Raw genomic sequence first — 13842 nt, 5'->3', positions numbered from 1 at the left:
TTTTTTTTTTTTTGTTAAAATTTGATTTGTTTTTTGTTTTAATGTGTTTATATCAAAATTAAATTTTTTAAAAATTATATATATTATTTTAACGTATTTTTAAACAACAAATATTTTCAAAAACAACTACTACTAAATTTTCAATTTATATATACGATGAGGCTGGAATATGGCTTTAAACACCTTGGAGGAGGGAAAATACTTTAATGACAATTAAATTTGGTCAAAAATCTTACTGTACTTACTATTACAATGATGTAGAAAGCTTGAGATTTTAGGTCGAGGTTCTTCAATTCATAGGTCTCAACTAGTCCGACGTTCAATGATCATTTAACTCGAGCAAATGTAGCTAGATTAAGCTTTGGAGGTACACTAACCATGCTGACGTTTGAATTGCCACATCTACACTTTATAGAAAGTTTTGGCTGGGTTTAAATTTGAAGAGTGAAATAAGAACTTTGTCATCTCGGGTCTGTTCAGGAAATTACGCCGCCATAAGCAAGTCTGTATTTAGCAGACAGTCCTAAGGAGTGTATAAATGCTACTGGAGTGTTCGGTAAGAGGAACATCAGCCTGCTTTAAAGGGTGAAAGACAAGTCTGCTGCATGAATAAATGACAATCCATTTGATGTAAGAGGAAACGTTTTGAAGTCTCCTAAAAGGTTCAACATAGTGCCACTCTCACAAGCTTATATCCATCTTCCTACGTGCAATTTTCAACCCATTTTTGCAACATTCAAAGAGAGATATGGTTAAAGATCATTAGAAACTTCAATTCAGGATCATTGGGAGACATTTAGAGAGAATACAGACCGTAAGTGATGTGGCTCTCTAATACAATAAATGAAATCAAATATATTCATACGTGTAATCATATGCATGATTCAAAGCAGGATGCAAGTGATGGATTTGAAGATCACAGTAAGGTTGCAGATGTTGAAAATCCAACAAGATATATTTTTTTACTGAAGACGTAAGTAGTCAAGAAGGGAGAGAGATTAGATGTATATTTTATGACTCTTGGACTTTTCGACAATATGACAATACCATCACGAAGTCCTTTGCCGAGGAACCCACGGATGCTGATACTTTTTTTGACGTTGAACCAGTACAAAACCACAAGTTTACTAAGTTCTGCAATCGCAAAGTTGGGCTGACGGGCTGACCCCGGCACATTATTTCCACCTACAAAATCAGAGCCACAGAGAGAGAGAGAGAGAAAGCAGTATTCATCAATTATAAGCACACAAAACACAAGATGTGATATCATTTCCAAAAACAATGACTTTCATTAAATATCGACGAACAATTTTATCAAATATGCACCAACAATTTTAGGAAGCAATGAACTGTCATGAAAAAAGTGGTAGGCTTCCTAGAAAGTCCATTGCATAGTTCAGATTACCCCCTCCTCCCCCAAGAACATCAAGCAACGAAGCCAGTAGTTATTACAAGTTGAGTAGATTAGATTTTTATTCAGCAAGCAGAGGAAGAGCTTTCACAGTGTCATGAGAAAAGAGGAGTTGAGGTGCAAGAGTATGAAATATGACTCTGTCGACTAAGTTGATATAGAATTATCTAAAAACTAGGATTGTTTTGCTTCTGGCCAAAAACATCATTGATCAAACAAAAATATTAGGCTACATGACATGCACACCTCTGGATACTTGTTACCGTCACTTATCATTCATCAGTACATGTATCTCCCTTTGTTCCAGTAAAATTACATATTACTTGAAAGATAGGGTTTAATGTCCGTTGATTAAAGATAGAGTATATTTAAATTTTCCTAGCAGATCTTGGTATGGGAAATATTCACCTTATTGACACTTGACAAAGACGCAAGATTCATTTTGATTCTTAAAGTTTCAGGAACCATTCAAATCATTCCAACCGGACTTCCTAGGATTTAAAAAATTGTAGCAGATGGATGTTCCTGTGAAAAATTAGGAACCATTCCAATCATTTTGAGTTGGCATCCTTGGGCATATAGAAGGATAATTCTATACGAATTTAATTTCAAGTGGCTCAGTACAGTAGTTACAAGCTCAAATCTGTTCTTGATCTTTTATGCTTTCAGGGCCATAATAAAGGGCCGGAATGAAAAAATAGAGCAGACAAACTTGAAGAGAGATGAACTCACCTCAGTTTCACTACCAAGATCGAGTTTCTTTACGAGATACTTCTGGATGAAAGACACCGGCATTTTACCATCCCTGTGATGAGAAAGTCAAGAAAAATTGAACATTTGGTAATTGAGGATAAGTTCTAAGTCAATCGATGGCTTCATCATATTTGACCTAGAATTGATCAAACTCACAAGTATAACCATCAAGTGAACACGGCAAAACAAAGCCAATCAATGATGAGAAACAGTTTGATTTTCAAATACTAAAAGCAAAGCTAGACCAAACAGGTTTTAGAATACAAAACAATAAAATCCGTACACTTACTGAAATAACCAACATATGAAAAGCCTAATATTTATCAATTGTAGCAGATGGATAAAATATGTAAAAATTTCATCCACATTCTGGGAAAACAAATGCTTGGACCATAAAATCATATCATCTCATGTAAAAACCTTGATGCCGTTTCTGTTTGACATCTTCATGCAAAAAACAAAGACCCACTTTCTTAACCTGTCAAAAGAGATTATGAGATAACATGGTGGCCGAACTTCAAATTTACCGCTTAAAAAACTGAAATAGTTTTCCAATACACAAATGAAGAAAAAAAATGATATATATAATGCAGAATAAAGCAAAATGAAACAAAGTTAAGAGGGTAAGAAGAGTAAAGAAACTCACTGAATCCTCAAGTAGCATGCGGATATCTGTGGCAAGGAAGCATCTCTTTTCCTGGAGACATTTACCATGAAATTAGTGACAAACATTGAAGCAGTCAGCAAACCAAACTTAACAAACTTAGATAAAGTAATATAAATTAGAGACAGCCTGAGAAGCAACTTACTGGTCTTCAGAGGCAACCAATGAGAACCATATTGGACCGTTTCTTCTATTGCTCTTAGCTGCTGCAGCATCTACCATTGCTTGAGCTGAGGCACCCAACCCCTCAGACATAGCTGCCCTTTTTTGTGCTGCTGTTAACCTTCTCCGCTTCACTGATACAGGAAGCGAATTTGTTCCATTCTTGTCATCTAGGACTCTTATTCCCTGTCCATGCTCATTTTTTGTTTTAGCCATATATATGTCACTGTGTTGACCATTGGGTGATTCTGCTCTGGATTCATACAGATGAGGTTTGCTATCAGGGCCATCAAGCAGGCCAAATTTGGCTAGAGACAGTCGTTGTGAATGCGACTTGGAGGACTTGGTTCTGTTAGCAGCTTCAACAAGACAATTCAAGGGCGTCCATAGATCAGCCTTCCCTTCAATCATTTGAACATCATCATCCTCGCCATCATCATTAGGTCTTTGCTCAGTAGAAGGTTCAGCCACAGAGGAATCCTGCATTAATTTAACAAGGAAAAAATTATTAATATAGTGAAAATATTTTTCTCAGCAAGAACTAGCTTGCACAACTTCATGGTGGAATTTCAAGTCATCCAAGCACAAAGAATGAAACAATTGTCTCCTTTACCAGCCTTCTCTTCTGAATACTTTTGACAGGGGACCCTGGTGAGCTCAAATTATCTTTGGCAGAATCTTCATTCTTGGATTCCTCAACAGTAAAACTGCATCCTCGTAATGCAGCAGCCTTTCTGGCACCAGCTTTAGATCTCCTTCCTGTCAAGCCAGTTTGAATTGGCACTTTGGAAGTGCTGACCACCAATGACGATAATGATCTCTCCTTTCTTTTTGCTGGCAATGCAATTGAAGGAATAATTTCAGGGGCCTTAACTTTTCTTCTCTTAAAAGGAAATATTTTAGCCCTTATATCTTGCAAATTATGGTCTGCCCTGCATACAAACATGAAAAATCCAGTGCAAAAAATCAGTTTTCTATAAACACGAGAAAACTTCATGACATGCATTCTGAGCTAAATGTTTTCCAGGAAGTTTGTCAAAATGCATGTCGTGGGCAGGAAGAGTTGTTTAACTAAAATACCATCTCGAATTGAGCAGATTTCTTGAGTTAAGAAGTTTTGCTCCATCTTTAAGGAAGATTTACCAAAACAAATCAATTTACAGTTGGTTAAGGTAAGTAGAATTACAGTTAGTGAAGGTAAAATCATGTGAAAGGATTTGCAGAGAGCTAGTCTATGTTGCCAAAAATAATATGTAAACCATATCAAATTCAATCAAAAAGAAATTCACCATAATAGAAGTCTAGCGATTTGTGGCACTTCATAATTTATAAAGATCAAAAGGAAAAAAAAGTGCCTGTAACTATGCAAGCATGTGTCAGTTCATCTTTATGGGTTGTGACTTGGTTATAATTTATAGAAAGACTAACCTGAGTTTGTCTACTGGAAGACAACCCAGATTCATATTGCATACAGGACAACAATCTACCTCTTCATCTGAGAGCTTTTCATATATGCATTTCCTGCAGACTGGTTTGGGATTCAAAACCAACTCTTCAGAAACAGATCACTGAACAACTAAAGATTTCTAGACTGAAAAGGAATTAGAGGGTATAGCTTGTTCAAGACCAGAAGATTGTATCTAACATCTTAGATAAAATAATCAACACGAAAAAGTATCAGAAGGATGCACCAGTACTAAAAGTTTGCAACAATAACAGTTCAAGATAACATGCATCCCAAATGATTAAACAGAGAAAATTATCATAGTTAAGCACAGTTCCATTGAATTTTTGCCACTCCATTGTAATTAGCATGCATAATCTTAATATTCTCAATTAATGATAAGAGTAAATTTATTGATGTAGTCAACAAACAATGACCATATTGTCCCTTCAACACTGGTATGAAATATATTGAATCCTACTCATATCAGTATTAATCAACAAAACACCCATGGTGAACTCAGTCAACTGGGGAGTACATGCCCACCAGTGGACTTTGACAGATTTTAAGATTTTGTTTTCTTTATAGAACATAGAATAGTCATGAACTTGAAGTTTATGTTTATTTAAGTCATTGACAGGGGACGGAATGCGGCAATATGAAGTTATTATTAATCATTGCCCACAAAGGTACAACAAAAATTCAAATTAGTTCACAAATGCAAGTTATAGTTTAATTTTCAATCGGAAACTGAGATCAACAAGAAAGAAACCAAAGCTTTCTATGTGGTGCAGAGCATGCATCACAGAACTTTACCATCTCAAGCCTAAAAGAACAGACTAACAGAGAGTATTTGGATATTCCTTCCACCCGATGCAAGATAACAAATTCAAGCATGCATATCGTTGTCATAATATTATACATGCAATGTACAAAGTTGAAACCGAAATCATCAAGAAAACACTATTCAACACTACGTGACAAAAGGTCATAAAAAAAAACTCAAAGCCATACATGCATGAACCAAAAGCAAGAATACACAAGTTTTCAGAGAATTGGAAAACTACAACAATCCACACCATATAAAGAATATAAACGCAATTAGGATTGCACTCCATATCCATTGATAAAAATCAAAACAAACCCCTTCTCGACATTGAATTACCAAATCGCAACATCCATACAAGCCATGATAAGCAAAGCAAACATGAAATTGGAAAACAAGAAAAACCCAGATCAAGAAACAACAACTCAAATCATACCAGCCAATTCCACAACAATCCCAACAACCCCAGATCAACACAAAATTTCTCACAAGAGAGGGTAAAAGAAAAAAAAGAAAAACTTACACGTATGGAGACACGAAAAAATCGTGGTAGCTTCTTTTAAGAGCTTATTGCAAAGAGGGCATGTCATGCATGCCTCTAATATCTCTCTCTTAACTTTCACAATCTGTCCTGACATATCCGTTCTCTGTGTCTACGCTAATACATTCAGGGCTGGAAAAGACATAATAAATAATAACACTAATAATTAAGAAAGATCTAAAGAGAGAAAAGTGAAGAAGTAGTAGTAGTAGTAGTCGTCGACGTGTGGGGTTTTTGTTGGAATTTTAGGACACGAAAAGGGCTATGAGTTTGAGTGTTCTCCTTTTTGCTTCGACGAAATCACATGAAAGGTTAGGCAGAAGCGACGAGTGTGTGTGAGTGTGTTTTCTTCTTGTGTTTTGTTTTGTGTCCAGCCTTAGCTCGTTTCAAGTTGATCCACAAAAACAATATTGACCTTGACTAGACTTGAGTTGATTAACTTTGATTAACTTGGTGGTTTAAATCTGTTTGAGTTAACTTTAAATAATTTTTTAAAAAAATTAAATGATATTGTTTTTAATAAAAATCACTAATCCAGATTGATTTATAAATCAAGTTGACTCAATAATATAGTAACTTGTGGGTAGTGTTTTTAAACCCGGTGCGGTGATCTATCCGGCTCAAAACCCGGGTTACGGGTTTTGATTGGGTCACCCGGGTCAATTTCAATTTTTTTTACAAATCAAAACGATGTCGTTTTGATAAAAAAATTAAAAAAATAATCAACGAGTTATAACCGGGTTTTGGCCTGTCAACCAGGTTTTTAACTACCTTTATTTTTTCACAAACTCGGCCCGGTTCCAACCCCGAGTCAGCTAGATCCCAAATCAACTTATCAGGTCGTGCCAAGTTTTAAAACTATGCTTGTGAGTTGATCCAATAAAATAATGTGTTACATGATATTTTTTAAAAATATAATTTTTATTTTTTATTTTTTTATATTATCCTATCAAAATCATAAAAATACTAAAATATATTAATTTAATATTTTTTTAATAAAACACACTTTTAAAATACTTTCAAAATAAAAAACTACAAGACTCTCATATCCTCAGAGGACGATCACGTCCTCCTCCTTAGGGGATGTCAGTAGTGGCTTCCATATTTTTCACATCTCTTCCATGGGCGCCAATGGAGAGAACACTGCCATTAATCTCTTAGAGTTTTTATTGCCTTTCACTGTAGCACAAGCACCTCTTCACTAAGGGCGCTAAGCAACTTTATCCACACCTTCTTCCCAAAAGTGTCTTCGCCTTTTATTACCAGGCGGCGCACCTCCTCAACCCAGGTGCTTGTGCAATAACTCTTCTCTTCCACCCTTGCCTGCATTGGAAAGGCAACTCATTGTCTTCCTTTTTAGAAATTGTTCTTCATTATCATCTGATTTACTCTTACCCTCAAGCTCCTGCCACGAGAAGCCTGTCCACAGCGTCCCACCGGTCAACAAAAGGCAGTCCAACCATATTGTCTACGCCAAGCCAATGGCTTATATATTGGCATCCCATGTAGAACGATAAGCACTTACAGCGTTCAAGTCCCATGCATTTTGCTCAGGGTTATAGAAATGGCATGTAGCTCTAACAATGGAAGCACTCTCACCACTTCCAGTACCGCCAGGCCTACAATTGCTTTGACAGTTTTTGGAAGGTGAACAGTGATCATCACTCGTGCCACAAAAACCCCATTGGCTACAACAAAGATTATTAGCACAGGTCCGACCTCCAGCTTGCCGGCCACAATTCTGGGCAGTAGCAGCAGCTGCTAGGCACAGAAGGAATATATATACCATGAATAAGCTTAACCTCAACGTGTTGTTTTGTGGATGTATTGGCTGCCTTTACATGTAGTGGGACGCATGGATTTATAACGAGGAGTGCATTATTATAAACACATAAATATAATTACCCTTGTTTTTTTCCTGGAAAAGCATGGCATGACTCAAGTATTCCACTTTGACTGTTATTAATCAGCATCCTCAATTGCTTCCTTGACTCAATGAATTCTAGAGTCTATATATATATATATATATATATATATATATATATATATATATATATATATATATATATTATCTGTGAAATAATGAAAATCTTTGTGAATGGAATTCTTGTGATTGCTTTTGACAAATTCCAGATAAGACACTAACCATGAGAAAGAGAAGGCCATAGGTGGGGATGCTGCATGGAGGTAGGAAAAGAAAAACTGGCATTGGAATGGAGAGTTAAGATTGGCAACTTCGGTGGCAATTGGAATTATCGAAACCGTTATTTTTTAAAATATTTTTAGAAATATATTAAAAAAATTATTTTTAATATCATATTAAAATAATTAAAAATCATAAAAAAATTAGTTAAAAGTTAAAAAATTTAAAAAATATTTTTTAAATACAAAATTCAATTGTTTTATCTTATAAGTCAAGTCCAGCACTTGTGCCGTAAGATGCGGAACTAAAGTCAAATCCAAAACTTTACCATGATAAGAAAAGATGTGTATATTTAATATTTTGCTATATAATATTTTTAAAAAATACTTTTTATTTTAAAATATATTAAAATAATTTTTTTTCAATTTATTTTTCTAATATGAATTTTAATATTTTTAATATATATATATAAAAAAAAAAATTGATTGAGTACCTCTATGCTCTATCCATATTATATTATTTGCCCTTAACTAACCTCTTGTTATTGTTAAAGGTGTTATAGTAACGATTATTTTTTAAAATATTTTGTATTTAAAAATATATTGAAATAATATTTTTTTTATTTTTAATATAAATATATCAAAACAATCTAAAATATAAAAAAAATAATTTGAAAAAAAATAATAAATTTGTTTTTTTTAAATAATTTTAAAATGCAAAAATAAACAACTCTGAAACAATGTTCAATGTTTTGAATGTTTAATCCGTTTTCAAATTAATGTAATTTTTCAGAAAGCTGAAAGTTGGTGCATCAACATTGCAAAATGTCGAAGTAAATGTTAGTAAAACCAGAGCAAATTACTAATTTTGGACTAAAGTGCTTGATTTAAAGTTTTAAAAAAGTCGGCTCACTTAAACGATAAGAATTAAAACTCATATCATAAAAAGGTGTAAAATTAGTGTACTAATAATGTAATTATCCCAATAAAAGATTTTGAGAAAAAAAAAAAAAACAAAAACAAAGGAGATATCTCTAGAATAGGTAGCTTAGAAAGGTTGGAGATGCCCTGGAATAAATAATTGTTCCTATGCAACCTTTTCGTATTCCATTGATATACTATCCGAACGATGACAAATACTGAGATAGACAATTAGGAAAATGGTATCGAACATAGGTTGTAAGGATGACAAATAGAGTATCGATGAAGTGTCTGCTAATAAAAGGTTTTTAAGCATATCAAGTGAAGGTTTTATTGTAGACACATATAATTCATTCATTTGATAATAGAAGGCTGGAGTCAATATGTCCTGCAGAGAATCTGTTGATTTGGCTTCCAGTTGATGTAGAGAATCTTGAAGCTTCTTCCATGCAGAGGCTAATGCAGCTTCTAATTGATCTGGATTGAACATTTGCTTTCTCCAGATAGGAATTAGTAATAGCTGAAAATATTTCTGAATGACTTGGAAAATCTGACGAGTAGATCAATGCAGATACGAGAGATTAAGCACGGCAAACTCCAAAATGGAAGTGAGATTGTCTTTGGAGTGTTTTGCCAATTCCTCAGTGATGAATCTCAAAAGTTGTGAGATATGGAATTGATTGTGGAGGTTGAGTTGAGAAGAAGGTAACATGTTAGCTAAAGATTCAAACTCAACTTCAGCAGGACCCCTTGATCAAAGGCAATTGAATTAGTTAAATAATGCAAAATGGAGAATGAGAGAAATATGTATTTATTAATGCATTTGAACCTGCAATTGGAGAATTAGAAGCAAGAGGAGTAATGGCCATTGTATTGAATGCTTCGGAGTTGGAAGAAGATTCATTCTTGTGTGGTTCTGTGGTGGTGGGGATATCTGAAACTTCATCAGGGAGTGCAAGAGAGCCTTTTCCAGATTGAGAAACTACTTGCGGCACTAGTCCAAGGTCTTGAATAGATTCTTCTGATTCAGGAATCACTTTGGAATCTTGTAATTCTTCCTGAAAATGAAAATTAGAAACATTTTCCAGATCCAGGTTTTAAGTAAAATTCATTAAAAGTCCTCTTGATTGAGGCAGGCAAAAAAAAACCTGACAGTTAGATGAAGAAAATTAACGTATACAGGAAAGGATGGATCAAGACTTGCCTCCAAAGAGATAGAATAAGCAGTAAACATCTGGGACCCCAAGGACTCTCCATCATCTTGTCCACATCCTTGGGGAACTAGGTCATCCACCCTAGAAGTTTGAAGGTCCCGTGCCCGCTCTCTCTGCTCTCTTTTCTTTTTTTTGGGCAACGCAACTGAAGGTACAACTTCAAAAGCCTTAACTTCTCTTCTCTTAAAAGGAAATATTTTGGCCCTCATATCTTGCAGATAATTGTCTGGTCTGCGTGCAAACATGCACATCCCAAAACAAACATTTTATTTTTTGTCTTTTTTAAATAGACAATAAAATCTCATTATTGTCCTGATCTAAATGTTTTCCGGGAAGTGGAAGAAAATTCCAAGCAGGACTCCTTGAATAAGAAGTTCAGCTCTTGTCTACAGCAACCAAATAAATCTATCTACTATTGGTTAGGGCATCAAGCAATATAATCAGTGGAAAAAAAATCATGTCAATAAGGCCGCGAGTCTATGTTGCCAAAAGCAAATATCCACAAACCAAATCAATTTCAAATGAGCCAACCATCAGATCAGAGTATCTAGATTTAACAAATAACAGTTACTATATATTACTAATCAATAACCAACCTCAACCACATTCTTAAAAGTTCAGGGAGCCAATACTGATAGATACTTAGAGATCATATAACCTTTTCAATTGTGCTTTAGAAGAAGTTACTTTTATGCCATTTTGGAACCTAAAAGATAAAAGTAGTGCCCCTACACACACAAGTGTATATAGCAAAAGCTAACCTGAGTTTCTCAGTCGGTAGACGACCTAGATGCATATTGCATATGGGACAGCAATCTATCTTTTCGTGAGTGAGCTTTTTGTAAATGCATTTCCTGCAGACTGGTATGCATTTCATAAACTCATCAGAAACAGATCACTGGAAGAGAAAAGATCACTCGATAGAATAGGAAGATTCAAGATTAGAAGATTGGATATAACACCATAGATCCAAATAATCAAGAAAAGATGATCAAAAGGATTATATCAATTGTAATTGAATATAGAATGAATACAAACCGAATTAAGTGACAAAATTTCCATGTGAGGTGCGTAAAGTGCTTAACTCCATAGAAATTGTCACCACTGCTCTTATAAATGGCACACATAGCCTTAATATGCTCAAATAGAACATAAAAGGTAAATAAAATTATTGGCATAGTCATGAAGCTTTGGAATTGATGGTTATGTCATGGTGTAATGTGTGCGAGTAGGAAGTTATTCTTAAACAGTGACCCAAGCCGCCCACAATTATAAAGATTAGTAAGTATGATTAAGTATCTCTGCAGTGCTTGTTACTAATATAGCATATGACCTAACAAACAAAGTTTTCTATTTGGTATAGAGAATGCATTGCACCAATTGTGCCACCACAAGCCTAAAGGAAAGGACTAACAGAGTATTTGGAAATTCTTCCTTGATGTTTTTATAACAGATTCATGTGTGCATAAACAAACAAATCAAGAAAACGCAAAGCAAGGAAAACCAGATCAATAAACTGCAAAGCAACTAAAGAAATAACCCAGATTATTATATTTATTTCCACTGCAACCTTGACAGCTTCAGATTGAGAAAAAAAATCAATCACACAAGAACAAAATATAGAGCAAAAGAGTAAACCTTACAGGTATGAAGACACAGAGAGATTGTGGTAGCTTCATTTAACAGGTGATTACAAAGAGGGCATGTCATGCATGCCTCTAGTTTCTTCCTCTTCACTCTCACTACTTGTTCCACCATCTCTTTCTCTTGACTATAGAGACACAAGTGCACAACATTATTTTCATGCTAAAATAATGCTGACAATCACCTAACGTTTAAAGAGAAAAGGAAACTAACATTTTTCTTCAACTGAAAACTACTATTAACAACAGTCAAAGAAACAAAAATCATAATACCAAGTCATATTTGACTGCCAATACGAAACAATCAAAACAAATTGCAGTGATGACAGAAAAGAGGAGAATACAGGGATCACATTGTACCCATTAAAGCTTAAAGCTTTAACAGCTCCATATTTCCAAAGAAACAAACTTTTGAACTACTAAAAAAGACAAACCATCATAGCTAAGCAACAAAACTGGTCCAAAAACAGGAAAAATTCAAGACCCTTTAAACAAGGGAAGGAGTGGAAAAGCAAAACACAAGCGGGTATTTCTGTGAAACTGAATAGAGTTTTAAGGGGAAAAAAAGTTGAAAACTTCTCCTTTTTCCCATATTTTCTCAGGAACCAAACAAAAAGAAACAAACCTTCTCTCATCCATGTCTTCAAACAGCACAATGTGAAATAAAAAACAATAGGATTCCGGTAATTCAATCTTCAAACTTGTGTCAAGAGTGCCAGTTTCAATTTCTCTGCTCAGAGGGAAAGTGAGGGGGAGAGGAGTGTACTGATTTGGGATGTTGGAATACAGAGAGTACTGGCTCCGTTGCCCGCGCTCGGCTGTGGGCATGTACTCGAGGTGTCAGCAACGATCTTGTGAGTATATTTTAAAAAAAACAACAGGTGTAAACTTGTAATGTACGATCAGTTCGAAAAATCGAAATCAATATGATTAAAAAATATATATAAGACGATAATGTTTCAACTTTGTTTTTTTAAAAAAAATAATAATTCTTAAAACTATGTTTTTTTAACGTTAAAATTGTTAAAAAAATTCTTACAGTAAATAACTCAATCGTATTATTAAATAAGTCTTGAACTTTTAATCTATCTAATTTTATAATTAAATCACGTGTTAGTTATCATGATATAATAAAATTAATTTGATAAATTTAAAAATAATTTATATAATTAATAAAAATATAATTTGATTTTAAAAAAAATTAAAATGATATTTTTTTAATATTAAAACAGTAACAAATTTGATCGATTTTAATCAACCCGAGTTAACACTTCAAATTTATTATATAAGTAAAGGACAATAAGTTAATCTGCTTGGGATATTTGTTTCTTTTTTATCTTTTTAGTTGGGCTTTTATTGGTTTAAATGAGATAAATTTAGGATTAAATTAAAGATTTATCAGAGAATCATATACTAAATTAAAAATAAAAAAATATTTGGCACATATAATTCATGCATCAACATGTGTGGAAGGGCACCGCATTAGAAAGGCGTGTTTGGCTTTCTTTGAGCTTTGATGGCAACCTTGATGTCATTAAAATCATCTCGATGATGAGACCTTCCAAGATAGTGTGTGGTGTAAATAGAGCTTCAGTGTGTTTTATGAGGACTAATTCTTCTTCTCTTTCTTCTTTTTATTTTATTTTCTCTCCTCAATTTTTACGCCTGCAATTTTTTCTTCCTTTCCACCATAGATAAAAAGAGCTAGATTTTTTTGCCAATTTTTAATTATAGTCCCCTTAATTTTAATAGTTTGGAAAATAAAAAAATGAATAGTTTTTTGTAAAAGATTTTTTTTTACTCTGTGAGAAATCATAATAATATCATCGAAATAAACTATTAAGTTCAATCTCAAATAAAATTAATATGAAATAATAAAATTAAAAAACAATACATAAAAAAAAATTACACTGTGAACAGTGCAATTTTCTGTGTGTGGAATTGCAGTTGATGAAACAATAAAAGTCCCAAGGCTTTTTTTAGTTTTGTTAATAAATGAGTTTGGGTGGAGTCCATTGAGTCGGTCATGGTCATGGCTCTTGGGTTGGCCACATTGCTTTTTTCTTTTATTTTTTTAAAAAATATATTTACAATTTATAAACCAGAAAATGGCAAGAAGCT

At 33.9% G+C, this 13842-nt stretch overlaps 2 protein-coding genes across 3 annotated transcripts; both read right to left on the bottom strand.

The window, feature by feature from the left end:
- Positions 1 to 835: 835 nt before the first annotated feature.
- LOC18098978 (E3 ubiquitin protein ligase DRIP2) lies at positions 836 to 6163 on the bottom strand. Its single transcript, XM_024600862.2, has 7 exons — positions 5784 to 6163; positions 4419 to 4518; positions 3604 to 3922; positions 2974 to 3470; positions 2811 to 2861; positions 2144 to 2216; positions 836 to 1185 (listed from the first exon to the last, which is right to left on the bottom strand). Exons 1-7 carry the CDS (start codon positions 5896 to 5898, stop codon positions 1012 to 1014), a joined length of 1329 nt encoding a protein of 442 aa, XP_024456630.1. The 5' UTR covers positions 5899 to 6163; the 3' UTR covers positions 836 to 1011.
- Positions 6164 to 9012: 2849 nt separating this feature from the next.
- LOC18098976 (uncharacterized) lies at positions 9013 to 12585 on the bottom strand. Of its 2 annotated transcripts, XM_052453307.1 has the most exons (6): positions 12347 to 12585; positions 11722 to 11849; positions 10840 to 10939; positions 10065 to 10309; positions 9694 to 9918; positions 9013 to 9613 (listed from the first exon to the last, which is right to left on the bottom strand). In XM_052453307.1, exons 1-6 carry the CDS (start codon positions 12547 to 12549, stop codon positions 9582 to 9584), a joined length of 933 nt encoding a protein of 310 aa, XP_052309267.1. In that variant the 5' UTR covers positions 12550 to 12585; the 3' UTR covers positions 9013 to 9581. The 2 variants fall into 2 exon arrangements, with proteins under 2 accessions (XP_052309267.1, XP_052309266.1); XM_052453306.1 differs by having other exon boundaries at positions 9013 to 9918.
- Between the last annotated feature and the right edge of the window lie 1257 nt (positions 12586 to 13842).

Source organism: Populus trichocarpa, chromosome 5 (assembly GCF_000002775.5).
Source record: "Populus trichocarpa isolate Nisqually-1 chromosome 5, P.trichocarpa_v4.1, whole genome shotgun sequence".
Classification (NCBI taxonomy): Eukaryota; Viridiplantae; Streptophyta; class Magnoliopsida; order Malpighiales; family Salicaceae; genus Populus; species Populus trichocarpa.
This window is presented reverse-complemented; position numbering and strand designations above follow the sequence as displayed.

Excerpts from the sequence above, each read along its gene's own strand:
- LOC18098978 (XM_024600862.2), bottom strand. The coding sequence starts at position 5,898 with ATGTCAGGACAGATTGTGAAAGTTAAGAGAGAGATATTAGAGGCATGC. Across the intron at positions 4,519-5,783 it reads TTTTTCGTGTCTCCATACGT|TCTGCAGGAAATGCATATAT; the intron begins GTAAGTTTTTCT and ends ATCCCAAACCAG. Across the intron at positions 2,862-2,973 it reads TTGGTTGCCTCTGAAGACCA|GAAAAGAGATGCTTCCTTGC; the intron begins GTAAGTTGCTTC and ends AAATGTCTCCAG.
- LOC18098976 (XM_052453306.1), bottom strand. The coding sequence starts at position 12,549 with ATGCCCACAGCCGAGCGCGGGCAACGGAGCCAGTACTCTCTGTATTCC. Across the intron at positions 11,850-12,346 it reads GAAGACATGGATGAGAGAAG|TCAAGAGAAAGAGATGGTGG; the intron begins GTTTGTTTCTTT and ends GTGTCTCTATAG. Across the intron at positions 10,940-11,721 it reads CTCTCTGTGTCTTCATACCT|TCTGCAGGAAATGCATTTAC; the intron begins GTAAGGTTTACT and ends AATGCATACCAG.